General features: G+C 27.9%; 1 protein-coding gene across 1 annotated transcript; it reads right to left on the reverse strand.

Moving 5' to 3' along the window:
- Positions 1-261: 261 nt before the first annotated feature.
- LOC135925445 (uncharacterized) lies at positions 262-762 on the reverse strand. Its single transcript, XM_065460772.1, has one exon. The coding sequence runs from the start codon at positions 760-762 to the stop codon at positions 262-264; it is 501 nt and encodes a 166-aa protein (XP_065316844.1).
- Positions 763-21,825: the final 21,063 nt, after the last annotated feature.

Genomic DNA, 21,825 nt, shown 5'->3' on the forward strand with positions numbered 1-21,825 from the left:
TTACCATAAGTTAATGTATTACTATCTAATTTGTATATTTTTTTTAAAAAAAAACCTGACTTGTATCTTCTTCTTTCCTCTCCTTTAGATTCATTTCATCGTTATTGTTTATTATATCCTCTTTGTTTACTCCCTCTTCGGTTCTCTCTTCTACTTCGCTCTCTTATACTTCGGGTCTCTTTTTTAATTCGAATTCTTCAGTTAATATATTTTCGGTTCTTTTCCTTAATTGATCAGTATGACATACAATTGTTTTACCCTCTATACTTCATATCGTAATGATCCGAGTATGCTTTTAATAATGGTTTTTCCCCATTTTTTTTCTTCATTGTAAAGGCGCCACCACACTTTTTCATTTATCTCGAATTTTTGAGTGTAGTATTCCAACTTCTCCTTTTTGTTCCCCCTTTCAAATATTTGGTCTGACAATCCTCTAGGTTTAATTTTTAATAGTATTTCAGCGGGACTTTGTTCAGTTTCTATTCGGTAATTGTAGAGAAAAATAGCTAGACTGGTTTCTAAATCCCCCTCGTTTCTTTTATTCATGCTCTGTTCAAAGGTTAGAACTAAACGTTCGGTTATGCCGTTTGCCTGAGGATGGTATGGACTTCCGTGCACTAATTGAATCCCGTTTTTTTTCACAAAAATCATTGAAATCTTTGCTGCTGAATTGTGGTCCGCTCTCAGAACGATTATCTTAGGAAATCCGAATCTGGCATTTCTTAATATTTTTATCGTGCTTTCAGTTGTAGTACTAGTCATGGGAACTATTTCTGGCCAGCGACTGCTAGCATCTATCCCTACCAACCAATAATGATTTTGAAAAGGTCCAGCGTAATTAATATGTACTCAGTGCCATGCTTTTGGTAGTTTTGGCCAATTCAGAATTGATGTCTTTTGAGGCATATCATGTTTTCCTGACATTCTCTACATTATTTGACCCATTCTATATCTTGGTTTATATTAGGCCACCACGCGTATTGTCTTGCTCTCATCTTCATTTTTACCATTCCAATATGGCCTTGATATATCATGTCCAACATGTTGTTCCGATATTGTTGTGGCTTAGAAAAAAAAATTTTAAATTCTCATTTTCCCACTTAAACCTCGGTCCAAAACATAAAAAAATTATATTAGATCATAACTTTGACGTTAATCTTCATTAAAGTTCAAAAACTCTTATTATTAAAAAAAATTATATCAAAAATATTTTTTTCAAAATGTTTTTACAATAATTAAGGAAAGTTATTTAACTATATAAGAATGTTTTTTCACATTATGGAAATGTGTTACAACAATAACAAATCATATTATTAGTGTATATGTGCAATTTTAATACATGATTTATTTACTATTCTTTTTTTATTAAAAAATATAAATCGTTTATTTAATAAATATTGTTAATGGTGAAAAAAACAAGAAAATTTTACTTTTTTATAACTTACTTTTTTAAAATAGCCCAAAATTTATTTTGAGATAGATTTATTTTGGGAGAAAGAAACAAGGTGAGAAATTGGTTATTATTGAGGTGTGTGAGGAGGGGGTGGGGGGGGGGGGGTTACTAATAATTTTTATATATTTCTTATATTTTATTAATTTTTTTTTTTGCACAAACATATTTAAAATTATTTTATATGAAAACATATTTGAAAAAATCATTTTCCTATTTTTTTTTTATTTCACATCTTTTCATACTAAAATGTCGTACCAAGATAGTGATGAAGATAACAGCAACCCTCTACTAAATAACATGGACCTTGACTCGGAGGTAGAATTATGTAACAATTTTTTATAATTATAAATGTGATTAGAATGACCTTGCATACAACCAAGATCTTCTAGATGATCAAGATCAAGACATCAATATGAGTCAGATATCAGTAATATCTGATTCATCAGTTAATATATTGATAGATAGTACTTCTTTTAATACAAAGAGCATGTTTGAATTAAGCCCCAACAAAAATCGCCGAATGTGTAAAATGTGTAATAGATATTTTAGCGTTCACACTGCAACAAGTATTTTAATAAATAAAATTATAAGCTATATTAATTTTTATAGCCAATTTAAAAAATCACGTTAGAAGAAATCATCCAGATTTAATTGGGAAAGGAGAGAGCGAAGATATACCCGAAAACCTAGTTGGCATTCGTAGATTATTACCTTAGGAAAATGAATGCCTTAACAAATTAATTTTGAAATTTATTATAAAAAACAACATTCCTTTCAAAGCTATGGATAGTAAGGAGTTCCGAAATATATTTTCCTTCATATTCAAGAATGAAAAAATCTGGACAAGACCAGCCTGTAAGTACATTGAAAAAATGTATAAAATTTCAAAATTACAACTTTAAAGAATATTAAAAGTAAATTGGCTATCACGACTGATATGTGGACCTCCATTAACTCATCGTCTTTTTGTGTAATTACATGCCACTATATCGATAAAAAGTGGAAAATGGAAAGTTGTCTTTTAGATTTAATTCAGCTACCATACCCTCATAGTGGTGAGGAGATATCACAATATTTGTTAGAATCTCTCGATGAATTTGAGATAAAGGACACAATTATCTCTATCACGCATGATAACGCACCAAACATAGTAAACGCTGCTGAAAAAATGATTACACATTTTCATGAAAAATATAAAACAAGCTTATACAGCCACCGATGTTTAGCTCATATTATAAATTTGATAGTTAAAGAGGGGATTTCAGCCTTAGATAAAAAACTAAATAAAATAACTAATCTTGTAAAGAAGTTACATTCTTCACCAAAACTTTTACAAAAGTATTTGGAGCTCTCAGGAGGGACGAGGATTCCTTTAGATGTAGTAACTAGATGGAACTCTAAATATTTAATGATATCAACAGTAAACAAAGTAAGAACATATTTTTTCATAATGTCTTTTATGTTCTTCTTTTGATAACCTTCTTGAGATATAACATTGCATTGTCTAATAAGATATTTAATTTATATTGAATTTAGAAGCAATTAAAGAGCTAGGAAAAAAATGTATGCAAAGCCTTTCGATATAAGCGTTAGGGAGGCAAAATCTTTAAAAGAAGTTGAAATTTTTTTAAAACCTTTTTATAAAATAACACTCGAAATATCGTCAGATACTACAATTGGATCCGCTGTTTTATTTATAGCAAAGATGGACAAAATTTTAGGGAAGACTTCCAAAAATCATCCAGATGATGATATTAAAAATGCGGCAAGTAAAATGCAGATAAAATGTGGAACGTATAAAAACTATCTGAGCACATTCAGCAATTATGTATCTACCATGTTAGATCCGAAAACTAAGATGAAATATATGCCTCATTTTGTAGCAAAGCAGGATTATAATGAAAAATTCAATTTATTATATAAAACCTATCGGTGGCCACACAAAGCAAATGTGTATGACTTCTCTTCAGATGATTTGGAAACACAGCCTTATTCGGTCTGTATGCATCACGAATTGAGAAAGTAATTATAAATATTTGGTTATATTAATTTATAATTTTAGAGAAGCTTGTGAGTTTCCAGATCTCGTAAGATATGGTGGGCGAAAAACAGCGATTTTTACCCAACCTTGTCACTGATAGCTAAGGATTACCTTGCTCAACAAACGTCCAGCGTTCCAAGCAAAAGAGAATTCAGCAAGGCCGTTGATTTTTTGACCAGGAAGCGAAACAGGATATCACCAACAACATTTAAACATTGTATGTGCTTAAATAATTTGGATGTTTCAATATGAAATCATTATATATATATATATATACATTTGTATCTTATTGATTCTATTATAAATCTTGTTTTATATTATAGTTATCAATAAATATTTAAAATATAAATAAATATTGTGTAATTTATATATTATTTTGAAGATATTTAGTAATAATTTATTTAATATAAGATTATAGGCCTATTTTTATTAGATTTTATCTAAGGTTTTACAAATTTAAATCAAAGATCAAAAACATTTTAATTTATGTTTCTCTATTTTAATAATAATTTTTGCTTAGAAAATTCTCAAATATCAAAAATTAAATATAAAATTACTATTCACTCACATATATAAGACATTTGAATAACTAAAAAATCTACGCGAATGAATTTTTTATTAATTAAATTTTTGTAAATAAAATATGTTACTTTTTTTATTATAATAACTAAATAAAAATAAAAAATACAAATCTTATTTATTTTAAAAGTACCATGAAAACAAATAATATATTATTAAAAAGAGGAAAAGGGAGTATTTCGAAGAAGCAAAAAAAAATTCAAATTATATTAATTATTGAAAAAAAAATTTCAGGCATAAATTATTTTCGTGGGATAAAAAATCCCGATAAAAAAAAGGTCTACATTAAAACCAATGTTTGTCTTGACATAATAGAGCTCTGGTTCATCTAAAAAAAAAGTCGGCAATATACATCACAGTATGAATAGGTTTTAAGCAGTAACACCCCCCCCCTTCGCGATTTTTATAATAAACACCTTGTTGGTATAAAGTGTATCACTATATTATATTAAATTGTTTTAAATCACGATCTTCCCCATTCCCAATAATTTATTCGTTCTCTTGTCGACATAAGTATACAAGTTGGAAGTCTAAAGTAAAAAATAAAAATAAAATGTTTTATTAATTAATAATAACTAATTTCAAATCTTCGTCCTCTGGTAGACGACTCAAGTTCATAGAACTATTCGTCCGCTAGTCGACGACTCAAGTTCATAGAACTATTCATTTTCTAATCGACTCAAGTATATTATATTTCGTATAAATAACGACTCAAGTTGGAAATCTAAAGTTAAAAATAATAAACAAATGTTTTATTAATAATAACTAATTTAAAATCTTCGTCCTTTAGTACTCAAGTTCATGGAACTATTCGTCCACTAGTCGACGACTCAAGTTCATAGAACTATTCGTCCTCTAGTCGACTAAGTTTTTAGAACTATTCGTCCTCTAGTCGAAGGCTTAAGTTCATAGAACTATTCGTCCTCTAGTCGACTAAGTTCATAGAACTATTCGTCCTCTAGTCGACTAAGTTCATAGAACTATTCGTCCTCTAGTCGACTCAAGTTGATAGACCTGAGTTCACAACTCGAGTCAGTTTTGGGTCGATTTTTTTGACCCAAAACTTGACTCCAGTTTTCGGCTAAGTCGACTAGACTTAGTCGATTAACAACACTAGAGGCAAGTAAATTCTTTAAACAATTAATATTTTTTTACCTTAAAAATGAATGTAATTTTCTTTGAGTTGCCTTTTTTTAAAATTGTTTTCCTTTCCATTTTTAAGGTTTTTTAGGGTGGCCTCATCTGTCTCTTACTTGTACTTATATACGGATAATAAGTCCTACCTGGAAACTCCCTCATAACGTTTTCGATGGCTTTCTCATAGAACAAATGTGTTTCTTCCTTTTATAGCGTTATTTCTTTGGGGATCTTATATACATCTTTTTCTTTGATCAGTTACATGCTTTTTATTAGTTGGATACCATTTATTTAGTACTGTACCTCCTTTTTAACATCTCTAGTTTTCTTCCAATAAAACGTTCCCTATAGTTGTTTCTGTCTCCTTTCGGAAAGTACTAATGTTGGTTATCATTCTATCCGTTAATATTTTCTCATATATTATTTATGGTTTACGGCATCAAGTATTGTTTCTCTCTCTTCATCGAGCATAGCGGTATGATATAACTTTAATTTGTAATTTTTGCCATAGAGATTCTTTACCCCCCCCCCCTCCTTGTCCTATGTGGTAAAGTTATTATATTTTCCCTTTGCATATGATATGACTGGAGAGGTTTTTATCACACCATCATGAACAGAGTAATTGATCTCATCCTTCCTGAATATGCATTTTATAATTTTTGAAGTTATACTCTACTTTACTCTGCTTTACTCTTTCTCTTCGATTGTAGTTAAAAGTGGTTACTGCTCTATAGGCATCTTTCTCTATTATTTTCTTATTATAAAACATAACATTAAGCTTATGATATAAGATAATATATAATTTTGAAAAATTACAACTAATTTACAAATAATTACTATTAACGGTATGAAAAATCGATAGCGTCTGATTGGTTCAAAGGGAAATTTACTCTTGTCCTCGCATAACATTAATGGCTTAAAGAGCAAGTTAACGATTTTACTTAGATTTATGGCTGAAGAAAAAATGGGTGTAATAGCGGTACAAGATACCTCTAAAGATAATAACATGGCTACTTCTAACAACTTTATAATGCATAGTTCTGGTACCATTTCAAACAATTGGTCGGGGGTTGTCTTCCTAATTAATAAGGGAATACATAAATATGTAGATAAATTTGTACCCATCTCTGAAAGATGTGGTCTGTTGTATCAGATTACCTGTTTCAAACGGACCATTCTAATAAATGTCTATGCCCCTTCAAGCATAAATGATAGGCTCCCTTTTATATATAATCTTGAAAACATCGTCAACTCACTTTCAAGTAGCCATAATTTGATAATTCTAGGCCACTTAGATACTAGGATTGGGAAGGAAGATTGTAGGTCTGTATTAGACGGATTTTTCGTCCACCCGCCCATACTTTGAATGTGTTTGGTAGGGTTTTTTAAAAATATTTTCAACATTAGGCAGGTGGCAAACGGATTTTAAAAAAATTTAAAAGTAATGGGCAGGCGTGGGCGGGTGAGTTTTAGAATTTTTTTAAAATAAATAAGCAGAACAGAATTCAATTAAGAATAATAGTTTTATTTCATAATATTGTATATTATATATGATTAAAAATACATTTAAATAAATAAAAAGCCAAACCAGCCATTAAAATAATTTTTAAACATTAGGCGGGCGGGTTAAACAAAATTTAGAGATAAATGGGTGGGTGGGTAAATTTTTTAAAATAAATTAAAAGTGAGGAGGGCGGGTTAAATAAAATTTAAAACAACTAGGGCCCATTGCAGACTTCTAAGGAGGACTACTTTATAAGAGAGAGTGTAATTGGAAATGCTGCCATTTTACAATCTAACAGAGATGACAGTGATCCTGGAGATGTGGCAGGGGTATAAACCTTAAAATTGAGAACACCTTCTACTCTCACAATGTAAATTATTCTCTAACCTACAAAAGGAATAACTCCAAATCATAAATTGATTTCCTCATCTCAAACATTCATGGTTGATTTACGGATGTGAAAGTAATATGGAACATAAATATTTCCGATCATAAAATCAGAGCAAGTATCCCTGTAAGGAATTTATGAGGAAACTCCCAACGGCTTTTTACCCCAAACCAGCTCGGATACCTCCTCTGGACAAGAAATTCAAAGTACCTGCAATGACCGGAAGTAAAGCTGCAGTTAGATCAAAATTTAAGTGATAGGGTGGAAATATTCCTAGTGTCATTGGAGCCTTTATTCTGTAGAGGAATGCTGGTTGTCCTTCAAAACAATTTATTTGGAGCCTGCAATGATCTCCTTACTATTAACAATTCTTCTCTGAGAAACAAATGGTTATCCGAAGATACTGTTCATATGATAGTGGATATCAAGTTAAATGAAAGACGTGACGGTAACCTCTAGACTACAATTCATTAGCTCCTTATGAGGGATAGAAGGATTTATTTTGCAAAAAAAGCTTTCGAAATAGATAGAAACAAATAGGAATATAATATTTGACGCTTTCAAAAAGCTCAAATACTTTTGTAAAGCTAAACTAAAATGTTCAAAATACTTCCATCGATAAGGCTAGAAAACAACAAATTAATGACTTAAATGAACAGATGGCGTGTGGTTATATCATTATATGGGTATCTTCAAATCTAGGAGGCCAACCTTGTTATCATCTACTAGCCATAACATTGAACAATCTGATGCAAACCTTTTATTGGCCGAAATAGCTGCAGCCATAAATAAAATCAGGAATAACAAATCTCTTGGTACATAACATTACTGGGAACATCTGAAAGCCGCCTCAATAGCGATTTCTCATCTCTAACTAAGATTTTTTAACAAGATATGGCTCACTGGGACGATGCTTGCGGATTGGAATATGAACATCATCTACAATTTCCCTATAATTCTTAATCCAACCAAAATCAAGGATACGTTGTCATAGCTCTTACGATTATTGCATCAAAGGTTTTTATGTCCTTTTGAAAAACCGCATTCTCTCTTCAACACCTAACCTTATCCAAATTTATTTGAGCCTACCTTTCAAGAAGAAATATAAATGAACCAATTTTAGCTTTAAAAATTATAATGCAGAAATGTGACAAATAAAAGTTGTCTTTGAAATAGTTGGAGCCACGATCATTGGCTGTTCAACCATAGGGGAGGGGAAGGGATCGACGGAGTTCGATGGTCCGAAATTGTTGGGGATTGGGACTGGGGGACCGGACAACGCAGACATTTTGGCCATCGTACCCGACTCCCGTTGCGTTTAGAACCGAAAGAAGAAACCATCATTTTATTAAACGTACGTTGGTTATAGATAAAAACGAATTTTATTAGGTTAAAAAAAAATGGTCACCGTAAAATGAAAACTAACAAAAGATTTATTCCACGTAAGGTAAAATCAAATTTTACTGAAATAAAAAAGATTTAAATACAAACTAAAAAAAAAAAATTATTATTTTAATGATCGCGATTATATTTTTTTTTGTTCTTATATAGTAAAAATTTTGTTTACCAAAAAAAAATCCATCGACATATCTATATAAAAATTATCTATGTATTAGACTTCCTTGAAACTGGCTAGGACGAGTTTCAAGTGAATAAAATATAAAAACAAGGTTTGTCTATAAATTACGATTAGGATAAAACAAAATAAAGAATAAAACTGTTTTGAGTGGGGAAAATAACATATAATTACACTTTTTCATTTCTTTTATAGTACCAAAGGTATAAAATAAAATAAGATTATGTGACAAACAATGTGGGGAGGCTTTGGTGGGAGGTTGTATTATAAGAGATTTTTATGTGAAAAACATGTCCCAACGAGATGAGACATTAAACACAACAGGTTTATTGATATTAACTCGCCTTTGATAACGTTAGTCATGATTCTCTGTGCAATATTTTAGTAGAATGTTGTCATAAAAATCCTCAAGACGCACTACTGTAGTATAATCTTTTTGTCACTTTCAAAATTATAATAAAGTTTCTCCATCCTTCAGAACAAAAAAAAGGGTTAAACAAGGGTTTGTTGTTTCCCCGTTGCTGTTTAGTATTGCCATGAACAAAATTGTGAAAGACACGTTTGGATTCCTAATCTTTTATAACTAAGGTCTAATTATTTGTGTTACTTAGAGAATATGCTGATGTGCTACGTAGATGACATAGTTATGGATACAAAAAGTTTGGAAGAAACTCAAAATTTGATATTTATACTAAATTTCTTCAGTCTTAAGGCTAACCTGGATATAAATTTTGATAAATAGTCATAATGCCCTCGTCTCATGTACCCCTCTAGATAACTTTATAGTAGGGGGTAAGATGGTTTAGGTGGTGAAATCCTTTAAATATCTTGGTGTAACCATTGACAATAGAGGCAGTTGCAAAGAAGAATTTAAAATCCGTATACAAAATGCCAGGGCAGCTTTTTATAAATTTTTCAAATTGTAAAAAACTAGAGAGATATCTGTGTTTACAAGTCTCCGAATTTTTAATTCAACCATCATTTCAATTCTCGTCTATGGATGAGGCATATGGGAGATTACCAAGAGAGAGACCAATTGCAAAATGTCTAAGAATAAAAAACGGCATCTTCTACCCAAATATTATCTCGAATGAAAATCTTTGGAAGAAGTCAAACCACACTCAATTACATGTGACATTAAAAAAGAAGCACCTTTCCTTCTTTGCCCACATTTTGAGGAACCATGGCAACAATAGTCTGGTTATCGATATCATTAGTTGATTATACTCCTTTCATGAGAAAACATATCGCAAGTATAAGACATTATGGTTCTACAGAGCTGAAAGTCATAATGGATTTAAACCTAAATATGAAACAGTTCCTGAAATTGAATAAAAACAATGGTCTATAAGGAAACTACTAAAAATAAAATGAAATTATCTAAATCTTCCCTAAACTCTTTTGATACAGGTTTTAATCTTTTTATTTTACTTTTTCTCTGACTTATATTTCATTGACACTAGCTTTTCATTTTAACTTATCATAGATACAATGAACTTTAAAATTAAAATCGGTCCCTTGTCTATAAAGTAATTAAATACATATGCTATTCCTGGGTGTAGGCTGTGCTTTTCTGCCCATTCCCTTTTAATCAGCCCACAGACGTTTAACAATAGTTCTAGGTCTATTGCGCGTAAAATTACGTGCGGCTTGCCCACAAACATGTGAAAGGCTCTTTATTTTTCTCCCCTAAAGTAAATATCTAGTTTGATGGATTTGTGGAAATTGTTGTATCCACAACCAAAAGGTGAAAACGTTATAATCACATAAAAAGCTTTCAATTATTACGAAAATGGAATTAAGAATTATTTTAACTGATTGTATGGTTTTATCAATGACATATATTAATACCTAGACTGACGAGAACAACTTTATATATCAGTAAAAAATCATGCGATATAAAGTTATTTTATTTATATTCAACACGCTTGTTTTTTTTTTAATTTTTAACAAATAAATATTAATGTTTATTATTTTAATAAAAAATTTTTAACGCTTATGGAAAATGAAATTGTAATTTTAAGATTTGGGTCCCCTCTATCGAATATCAAAAAGATAAATAAGTTAAAATGGCGTCCAATAAGGCCCCTAAATTTTGAAGTGAGAGAATTTAAAATATTAATGTTAAATTAAACCATGTCACTAATATTTTCAATCGGTAATTACAAATCAGACAGATTTTATTATGGTAATTTATATATTTAATATTAAAATAATTGATATAAAGAATTATAAATAATTAAATATATAATTGCTTGTATTATTTAATATAATGTAAAATAATATATTTAAATTTAATATAGTAATTAATATTAATTATTTACATATTTAGTATAAATTATTCTACTTATTAATAAATTAATTGATATATATAAAATAATTAAATATATGATTGTTTGTAGTATTTAATATTATTAACATAGTTAGTATAATTTATTTTATATATTTAATATATTAATTTACTTTTATATTGAATATAATTTATTAGATATTTAATATAATTTATTAGATATTTAATATAATCTATTTACATATTTTAAATTTTAATTATAATTATTTAAAATATATTTAGATTTATATAATATATATTGATTTATATAACATATTGCTTTATGATAATGGGTATAATGTTAGTTACTTATATTACCAGGAAATCCATAAATAATTTTTTTTACTGTTGGATTTATACTTATTATTTATATAAATATCCGATTTCCTCATATATTTTATTTTTTTGAGGTTTCAACTGATTAATGGGTATCGGTTAACTATTAACTACTTATCTTACTAAGAAATCCCTGAATAAAATTTTTATTGTAGGTATTATTACAATGAGACTCATTCATAAGCATTAAAGGATGTATTTTTATTTTATTAAATCACCACAATATTTATTTAATAAAAAATATTTACTTCACAAAAAATATATAATTTATGGCGAAATCTTTTAAAACATTATAAGGGTATCATTTAGTATAAAATATAAACTCAATAACATTAAATATACATATTAAAAAAAATAATTTGTATAAAAAATGCTCATAAATGAAATATAAAAACTATCTTAGTTTGAGAATCTGCAAAAATGATTTTTAAAATATTGTAAAGATAAATTAAAATGATTTGTAAAATTTTGTAAAAATTAATTAAAAGAATATTTGAGGTTTTACTTTGGCATCCTACAGTTGCATAGGAAACTGAAGTTATAGACTCATCTGTTTGTATAGATATTGAAAAAAGATGTTTTTGAAGACATCATGCTTTTATAATATATTTATATACTCGTCTATTCTATAGACATGATCATAAATTGTTCTTAACAATCTAGCGTCCATGTCATGGTTTATATTTACATGTGAAGTAAGCTGTAAAGCTATTATAGTTTTTATGCTTTTTAAAATGATTAGGCATAGCCATTTGAAACATTTTAAGTTAGAAGCTTATATTTTTGTTATAAAAAAATAGTAATTAATAAAACAATGAAGTCAGTGAGAAAACAATAAATTAAATTACTTTTTTATTTATCTAAATTATATATATTCCTCTTTTACAATTTTCATTCTATATATATATTATTTTTCATAATTATTTATATATATACAAAAGAAGAATTTTATAAAATTTAAGAAGATTTATTTTAAGGTTAAAGAAAAAGAATTTAATTTAAAGTTTTTACATATAGAAAAAGAAAAGTACGATAGTAAATCAGTGGCGTCGCTAGGGAAGGGGGGGGGGAGCGCAGGGGCTCGAGCCCCCTAAAAAATTTGAATAGCCCCCTGAAGCAAATAAAAAAATTTTTAATGGAATCTTAACCCCTTGAACTAAAAATAAATTTTTTTGATTGCCCCCTGAAAGATTTCTTTTATAATTCTATTAAGTAAAATATAGATTTAATTTTATTTTTTATATTTAAATATTTAATGAATACTATTTTAAATATTAGATTAAATTAATACATTTAAATTATATTTTCACTATGTCAGCCTAGCAATCAAATCTTGTGTTAAAAATAGAATTTTAAACAAAATATATCACTCACTAAATATTAATTTAGCATTAACAATTAAAGCTTAATTTACTATTATTATTTAAATTATTTTATAACCCTAATTAAATAAATATAATCATTTATTAATTGAAAACTAAAAAATGTAATATTTTAATCAGCAGAGTTCAAAGTGACTAATCAACTGTATATTTATTTTTAAATATTATTATCATACCTATTCCTAAAAATATTTTCAAGGTCCAAATAAGTATAATAAAAAGTAAGTAAGTAGACTTATAGTTTATATAAAATGCCACTTTTATAGACGTATTTGACAGTTATAATATATCAGCCAATATTATAATGAATTTTACTAATAAATGCTTTTGATAATAAATATAGTAACAATTTGCTTTCAAGTATTTAACGCCATCTATTTAGTTATAAATAATTTTAAAATTAAACATTTTATTATTCATCCTAAAATAGATGTAATAAATTTAATATCTTTTCTATTCTTTTTATGTTAGGAAATCTATTTTTTTCTTTTTCAAAAAACAGTTGTGAGTTAAATTTTTAATACAAGTATATTTTTGATATTTTTACAAACTACTATTATTATAAGATATAAAATGCCAACTAGAGGTGGTGCAACAATATATAATATCTTAAATGTTTCATCATATCATTCTGGTCCTTATTTTATAGTTGCAAAATGTTTCATTTCTAATATATCATCCTTGCCGTGTAAATAAATGAAGGCTTCAATATATTTTCACAATTATTTCTTCCAAAGATTTTTAGTGTTTTTCTTTTATCAATTTATCCAACATAATAAATTCTGATACTAGTTTTCATCGTGAGTGTTATGGCTATTACTGCAAATTAACCAGCATCTATTATTTGTGTTGCTATGTAATTTAAGATTATTACTACAACGGCTGAGATCATATGATTGCATATTTTAGATAAACAATAATGGTCAACTGTGTAGTCGTTTATATATTATATATCATTTAAAATGGATGATAATCTTTTAGAAATTTAATATCTCACGATAATTTCCTCGATTACTTATCTAGTTGCCATCATGTCATCTAAAAGGAAGCTCTAGCCACTTAATAGTTTTATGATTTGGATTGGTCGTTTATACTTTCTTTTTCAAGAATTTTTGATTTGGTTTAAGCCTATAAATTTTTCCTTATTAGTCCATTTCTATAAATGTGTAAAATGGTAACAGAGAGTTATATTAGTGTTAAGGGAGCAAGTATTAAGCTTAGCACGAGAGGAAGATAATAGCGTGATATACGTGAATAAATAAATATTAAAAAAAAAGTTGATTGACTTGTGATAAATAAAATAATAAATAAACGAGATGAATTTGTAAAAAATAAATATATAAGCGCGAAAAGAGAAACAAACGAGAATTATTATTATAATTATTATTATATTATATTATATATTGAAGGAAAAATAAAGAAATACAAAAAAAGTAAAAAGTTGTTTGATATTTTAAAAATAAAAAAAAATATATATGAATAGGGTTAATTAACGAAAAATTAACAGTAAGGTAATAAATTAACATAAAGAAATATAGAAGAGTAATAAATATTAGTAGTAAATTAAAAGATAGAAAAAAAATTAACAGAAACGAAAAATTAAACAATTAGTTTGATAACCTTTTGTCAATGTAAGTTGCTAAGAATTATATTAATGCATTATGTGGTTTTTAAAAACTATTATCAATTGAGGCTGTATGAATTAATTAATCCTTTTTATCACTTGTAATTCTTTAGACGCAAATTTTTTTTATATCAGCAATCGAATACTATAATAAATTGATGTATTAAAAAATATTATTTTTAGAAATGTCTTGTATTGTTTTAATTATTTATATGCCAGTTTATTTTGTATGCATAATATAATAAATGACAAAATATGAAATTCAGAATAATTAACAAATTTTAAAAAAGTATAATATATAAATATAAAACCCGGCCAAAGGCCGGGCAAAAGCGGGCCAAATTGGAAGTATGGGGCGAAGCCCCCTATAAAATTTTTTTAGTTGAGCCCCCTGAGATTGTAAAGGCTAGCGACGCCCCTGAAGTAAATTTTTTAAGGTTATAAAATTTTAAAGGTTATATTATTCATTTTATTTTTATATATTTAACATTTCCCTCTTTTTTAAAGTGGCTTCATTCCTCAGTTTATCATCTTCTCTATTGCTTCATTAGTCATTTGTTAGTACGGCTTGAGTTTGTTTGTCCGTTGAATCATCGTTTGTTGAACATCGTTTGTTGATTTGCTGTTTGTTTTTGATCATCCCATTTCCATTTCGTTTTCAAATTTTTATATTTTTTTATCAAAAACTTTATTTATTTATTTATAACAATTATTTTTTTCTAGGTCGTAAGTCATGATTCCGATTTTGAATTTTACTTTGAACTTGTGAATTTTGACCTTTAACTTGTGATTTTTGCACTTAAACTTGTAATTTTTGAACTTGAACTTGATCTTCACTTTCTTCACTTCTTCTCCCTCTAAAAATCTGTGTAGTATTTTCATTTGTTATTATATTTGTTGATTAGACTCAGTCATATCTTTTTCATTGGTTTGTTCGAATCACTAGCTTGTTATCCTGATCGTCTAATCATTCGCTTGATCATCATCATCGTATTAGCTTGTTCATCTCGTTATTTATTATCATTTATATTTAGTTATCATTGTTTGTAATTATTATTATGATCAATTTATCTCGAATAAAATAATTTTGGAATTGAAAGGATAATGGAATAAATAATTTATCGGAATCATTCATAGAATAAGAATAATAATCAGAATATTGAATCATAAAATATTTTGAATTGTCGCGTTTTATATAATTTTTTTTATTAAATTTCAATTATTTTTATTTTTAAAATTTGAATTTTACTCCTTTATTTTTCAATTTAAACAATTTCTTCATATTATAATTCTTCAACTTATATTTTATAAAGAAATTTTTCTTTAGTCTTAATTTTTTAGAAAATATCTTCTTATCGTAAATATTTTTCTAAATTTAAGACGTTTCGTTTTTACATAACCTCCCTTTATCATACTTCTATTTTTTAAGTGTGATTTCATTATTTTCTTAAATTTTTTATCACTTTTAGTATTAATTACTAGAATTTCTTTGTACTTTAACATGTGATTAATACATTTTAAATTGTAAGATTCGATTTTTGAATTTATAATTTTATTATTTTCTTTAATGTTTATATCATTATTTTCTCTAATCACAATTATTTCTTGAAATTTTATCATATGATTTATCTCATTAATTTATAATAATCTATTTCAATTTGAATATTTGGTTTACGTAATTCAATATTTTCTAAGTTTTTATTATTATGAGATTTATAATTATAATGATCATTTCTTTGATTGTTATGTGTTTCTTTATAATATTTGTTATCTAATTTTCTACTTCCATAATAATTTTTATTATCAACTTTATTATATTGATTTCTGTTATAATAATTGTCTGTGTCATGATAATAATTATTGTTATGATTATTTTTATAATTTTGACATTGAAAATTTTTATTAGGATAATTAGATATATTATTTGATCTAGATGTTTATTTTATTGTCGTTACAGATTTATACATAAACATTTTAATATAAACATTGCTTCCTCATAAGTTGAACTTTCATCTCTCGGTACCATTGCTTCCATAGCCAAAAATAAATCATCTGGTAAATTATGTATTAAGCTTAAAGTATTTTTACTATCATAATATATTAAATAATCTTCTATGCCTATGGATTTTGTTTTATTATTATGGTCTCATATTGGTTTATTTATATTTTAGAGATTTTATTATTAAAATTTTAATTATTTTTCACTTTTTCATTTTAATCATCTCTTACGTGTTTTAGAATTAAATAAACATAACATTCCAGAATCCTCTTTCATCTAGTTTGACCATGTTCCAGTATCTAAAAATCATATCAAAAATTTGTCTCTGAAAAATATCTAAAAAAATCTCTGAAGTAGCTTTGCTGCCACCATGATAAAACAAGGAAGGCATTGAGAAAACAATAAATACTTTTTTATTTATCTAAATTATATATATATATCTCTTTTACAATTTCATTCTATATATATATATTATTTTTTATAATTATTTACATATATACTAAAGAAGAATTTTATAAAATTTAAGAAGATTTATTTTAAGGTTAAAGAAAAAGAATTTAATTTAAAGCTTTTACATATAGAAAAAGAAAAGTACGAAATTAAATTTTTTAAGTTTATAAAATTTAGAGGTTATATTATTCATTTCATTTTTATATATTTAACAGTAATAATTTTTCTTAATTAACTTTATATCTAAATTTTAAATAATAGCATTTAAAGTAATTTTACTTTATTTTTAAACAATGCAACTTGTCAAAGTTTAGGAGTTAGACCCAGTAGATATATCAATACAAAATACTTTTAAAGTTATAATTTTCCATAACTTACTTTATTGAATTTTTATCAGAGACCAATACCCAAAAATATATCAATAAAAAATAAAATCTATAAGATATATCTTTTTATTTATTAGTATTGGAGAAAACGTATTAGTAGATTGGCTAAAAAAATAAGCTTCAAAAATGGCTATTGGATTTTCTATAGACCCAATTTTTTTTTTTTTTAAAAATAACAAAATCGGAAAGGGTTAGTATAAAACCAATATAAAATTCGTTTATTACATATATATATCAATATGGTAATTTGTGTATGACATATCTATCACAATTCGTATATTACATATCAATAATGTCAATCATCATAATAATGTATTGTATATGACATTTATAACATTAATAATATATATTATATCTTATTTATAACATATCCCCACACTTATGATTTTACAACTCCTCAATCAGCCGATTTGTAGGTTTCCTAGATCTTTGTGATTTCCGCGTTTCTAGTTTTCCATTACCTTCCACATTTTCCAAAATCTCAACTATTTCCTAATCTCTATTTTTTTATTTCCTACCTCTTTCTCTAACTCCATATTTTCTTCCTCTCTCCCAGACTTATTTATTTCTTTAGCTACCTTCCTTTTTCGAAGTGACATTTTCCATGCCCAGCGCGTTAATCGACTATTGGATATTTTAGGTAGTTCCCGTTTATCACCAAATAATTTTTCCTAGGGTTTGTGATCTGTTCGCCATATAAATTTTCGTCTAAAAATGAAAGTACGAAATTTTTCCATTCCAAACAGAAGTGCTCGTGCCTCTTTTTCTATTGGTGCATAATTTTTCTCTGACTCCAAATTAATATCTATTTTTTAAAAGAGTCACGAAGCAAAAGCGATAGGTCTGCTAACACCCTTTGACACAGCACAGCTACAAAACCAGTGTTGAAGGCGTCACATTGCAATATAATTGGCAAGTTTGGCGAATTCGGAATTAGCGTTTTATTTGTTGACAAAAGCTGTTTTATTTTATCAAATACCTCTTGTTCCTTGTCAGATCAACCCCAGGAACTTTGAATGCTTGTTAATTTATGCAGTGGAGAGGCGATACCATTCAGATGTGGCAAAAATCTCTCGTGTTAATTCACAAGTCCTAAAAAAGATCGTAATTGGTGTATATTCTTAGGAGTTGGTATCGAATAGCATCTATTTTTTCTTTCGCTGGGATGCCATTTTTATCTATTACAAAAATCTAAAAAAGAAAATGATTCTTTTAAAAAATGTATTTTGGCCCATTTTGCCTTCAACCTGTTTTAATTTCATTAATACTTTTTTTACCTTCAAATGTTCTAATTTTTTTCTGTTATGATAATATCGTCAATACTCCAGTCATTTGGCAGTCCTGTAATAAATTGTTCATATATCTTTGAAAAATGGTCAGCGCACTAGAAAGGCCGAAAGGCATACATTGATATTGGAAGTAACCAATATGGGTTGATATAATTAAGTATTCTTTTGAACTCTCTTTTATTGGTAATTGCAAATAGACATCGTTCAAATCTATTACCGTAAATTTCAAACCATCTTGTAATTTGGTCAAAAGATCATCAACCGTTGGTATTATATGATAGTCATATAAAATAAATGAGTTTAATGTCACCTTAAAATCCGCACAAATCCTGATTTCTCCATTTGTTTTACGTTACTGTTGGAGTAGCCCAAGTCATACGCGTTTTTGTTGGGTCAATCTCCTTCAATATTCCTGATCTAACCAATCTATCGATTTCCATTTCAATCGTAATGGAAAAGGTTATCTACGCGCTGGCCATGATTTCGGCCTTGCTGCCTCACTCAGATGTATGCTAACTTCCATATCATTTACTGGTCCTGGCTTGTCATCAAAAACACTTAAAAGTTCTGTCGTCATGCCAGCAATTTGTTTATCGATTGTTATAACATCTTTATTTGTGATACTTCGTATGGTAACTTGTCGTGGGATAAACATATTAAATGCCAGTATCCATGGTAGTCCAAATAATGGTATGTAATTTGAACTAGTAACCACAATCGGAAGGATCTGCTTATCTTTTTAAGTCGCACCCTTACCATAGTCTCACCAACTACATCTAGCGGTTGGTTACCCTAAACTGACAAAGGTTTTGTTGGTCCAAGCTTGGGTCTGCCAATTTCATCCCAATATTGTTTCCCAATTACCGATACATGTGCATTCGTATGATAATCAAATTCAATAGGTACTCCATTTATCCTTACAGATATCTTAGCACTGCTTCTACCAATTTGGGAAATGTTATTAATTGAATCTAATGAGTTAATGTCATCTTTATTCATAGCATGTGGCTTAGGTCCCTTACAGTATTTTGCATAATGCCCTACCTTTTGGCAATTGTAACATTTCACCCTTGATGCAAAATATTGAAAAGAGGGGTGAGTTCTAGCAGTCATTGTTTTTACCCATATCATTATTGTTAAATTTACTATTATCTCTGTACTTAAAATTGTTAAAATTATTATTATTGTAATAACTTTAATTTTCCTTTATTATTATATGGGTACTTTTGATTAAAAAATTTCCTTGATTATTCTCTATTTGTTCCTAAGGTTTATTGACTTTTTTACCATCATATTTGTAACTTCATCCTCAACTCTTTCCATTGCCAAAGCCATATTTATAACCTGTTGAAAACTCACCCTTTCTCCCATATCATTTATTCCATCTGGAAATCTGGTACGAATATCTTCCTCCAATGCAGCCATTTTGATTCCAGACATCATCTGATCCCTCAATCTTCCATCCAGGTCAGATTAACATTTACACTCTTGTGCCAATTTTCTAAGCCGGCCAAAGTCAGCAACTGCCTCACCTTTCCCTCTTTTATCCAAATAAACTTAATTCTCGAGCTGATTAAAGTTGAAATAGGCTTAAATACTTTTTCCCCCACTTCAATTATTACCTCATAATTAAGTTCCTTCAAAATTCTTGGATATATAAGTGACCTCATCTCTGCCAAATTATTAATCCCCATATAAGCAAATAATATTTTTTTCTTGGTTTCCTTATTTATTAATATTCCTCTTAACTCCAAAACATCATCTATATATTCAATATAATCTTGAAAATTGTTGTTTATCAAAGTTATCAAATTTAATTTGTGTAATATTATTTACTTAATTAATATTATTCGTTTCACTTGATATATTCATTTTACCACTAGTAATTGGTTTTTCTCCTTTATTCATAATAAGAAATACGTCGCCAATATAAACCAATATAAAATTCGTTTATTACATATATATATCAATATAGTAATTCATGTGTGACATATCTATCGTAATTCGTATATTACATATCAATAATGTCAATCATCATAATAATGTATTGTATATGACATTAATAACATTAATAATATATATTATATCTCATTTATAATAGTAAGTCCCACTCATTTTTTGTTAAATTACAACTGGGTAAAAGGTATTTTGGTATCCATTAGAAAATCGGCTTAATTTTATGAAGGGTGGGCCTTCATATAACTAACCGCTCACTTTGGGCAGGTCTATGACCAACGTGTTAGATAAGATCAGATTTAATAGGAATAAAGATATGATTTAGAACTAAAATTATTTTCATAAAAAATTAGGAATCGCTTCCGGTATGATAGAGGATTATCTTCAAAGTTGGATATAAAGATATAGTATTAGTGATAAGTGATTGTACTGTATTTGTACTGGTATTTAAATTTTTTAATCATATGTTTATTTCTAGACTCATTGAATTAAAAATTAACTAGATTTACATTAATAGAATATGGAAAGTGATAATCGATTTTTTAGCCAGGATTTTCCTTAGGGGGGGGGGGAATTGAAAAGTATATAAAATATAATAAAATACTTGTATATACATTAATATAAAGGTTCCATGTCAATTCAGCGAAACTTTTATCGTGAAACACTTTTTCGCTAAACTTTTATTGCGAATGGATTTTATAGCGAAACTTTTATCGCGAATCCATAATAGCGATAACTATTCCGCGAATGCAATATCGCGAAACAAATATCACGAATTCTTTATAGCGAAACCTTTATCGCGAAACCTTTATCGCGAAACCTTTATCGCGAAACCTTTATCGCGAAACCTTTATCGCGAAACCTTTATCGCGAAACCTTTATCGCGAAACCTTTATCTCGAAACCTTTATCGCGAAACCTTTATCGCGAAACCTTTATCGCGAAACCTTTATCGCGAAACCTTTATAGCGAATACATTACCGCGAATATAATATGCGAAACAAATATCGCGAAACAAATATCGTGATTTTTTTATAGCGACACCTTTATCGCGATTTTTTTATAGCGAAACCTTTATCGCGAAACCTTTATTGCGATGCGAATACATTACCAACTTTTATCTCTAATCAATAATCGCGAAAATTTTATAGCGAAACCTTTATCGCGAAGAAGTTAATACATTAGCGCGAACCTTTTTCGCGAATCAATAATTGCGAAAATTTTATAGCGAAACCTTTATCGCGAAACCTATAAAGCGAAGTTATTATCGCAAAACCCAAATCGCGAAGACAATGTAGCGATTTCGCGAAACAGATATCGCGAAACATATATCCCGAAACATATATCGCGAATTTATTATAGAGAATTTAATATCACGATAATTGCTAATAAGGACT

The sequence above is a fragment of the Gordionus sp. m RMFG-2023 genome, chromosome 1 (assembly GCF_954871325.1).
Source record: "Gordionus sp. m RMFG-2023 chromosome 1, tfGorSpeb1-WG-v2, whole genome shotgun sequence".
In the NCBI taxonomy this organism is placed as follows: Eukaryota; Metazoa; Nematomorpha; class Gordioida; order Chordodea; family Parachordodidae; genus Gordionus; species Gordionus sp. m RMFG-2023.

What these genes read in the sequence shown, in the direction of transcription:
- LOC135925445 (XM_065460772.1), bottom strand. Translation starts at nt 762, where the DNA reads ATGACTAGTACTACAACTGAAAGCACGATAAAAATATTAAGAAATGCC.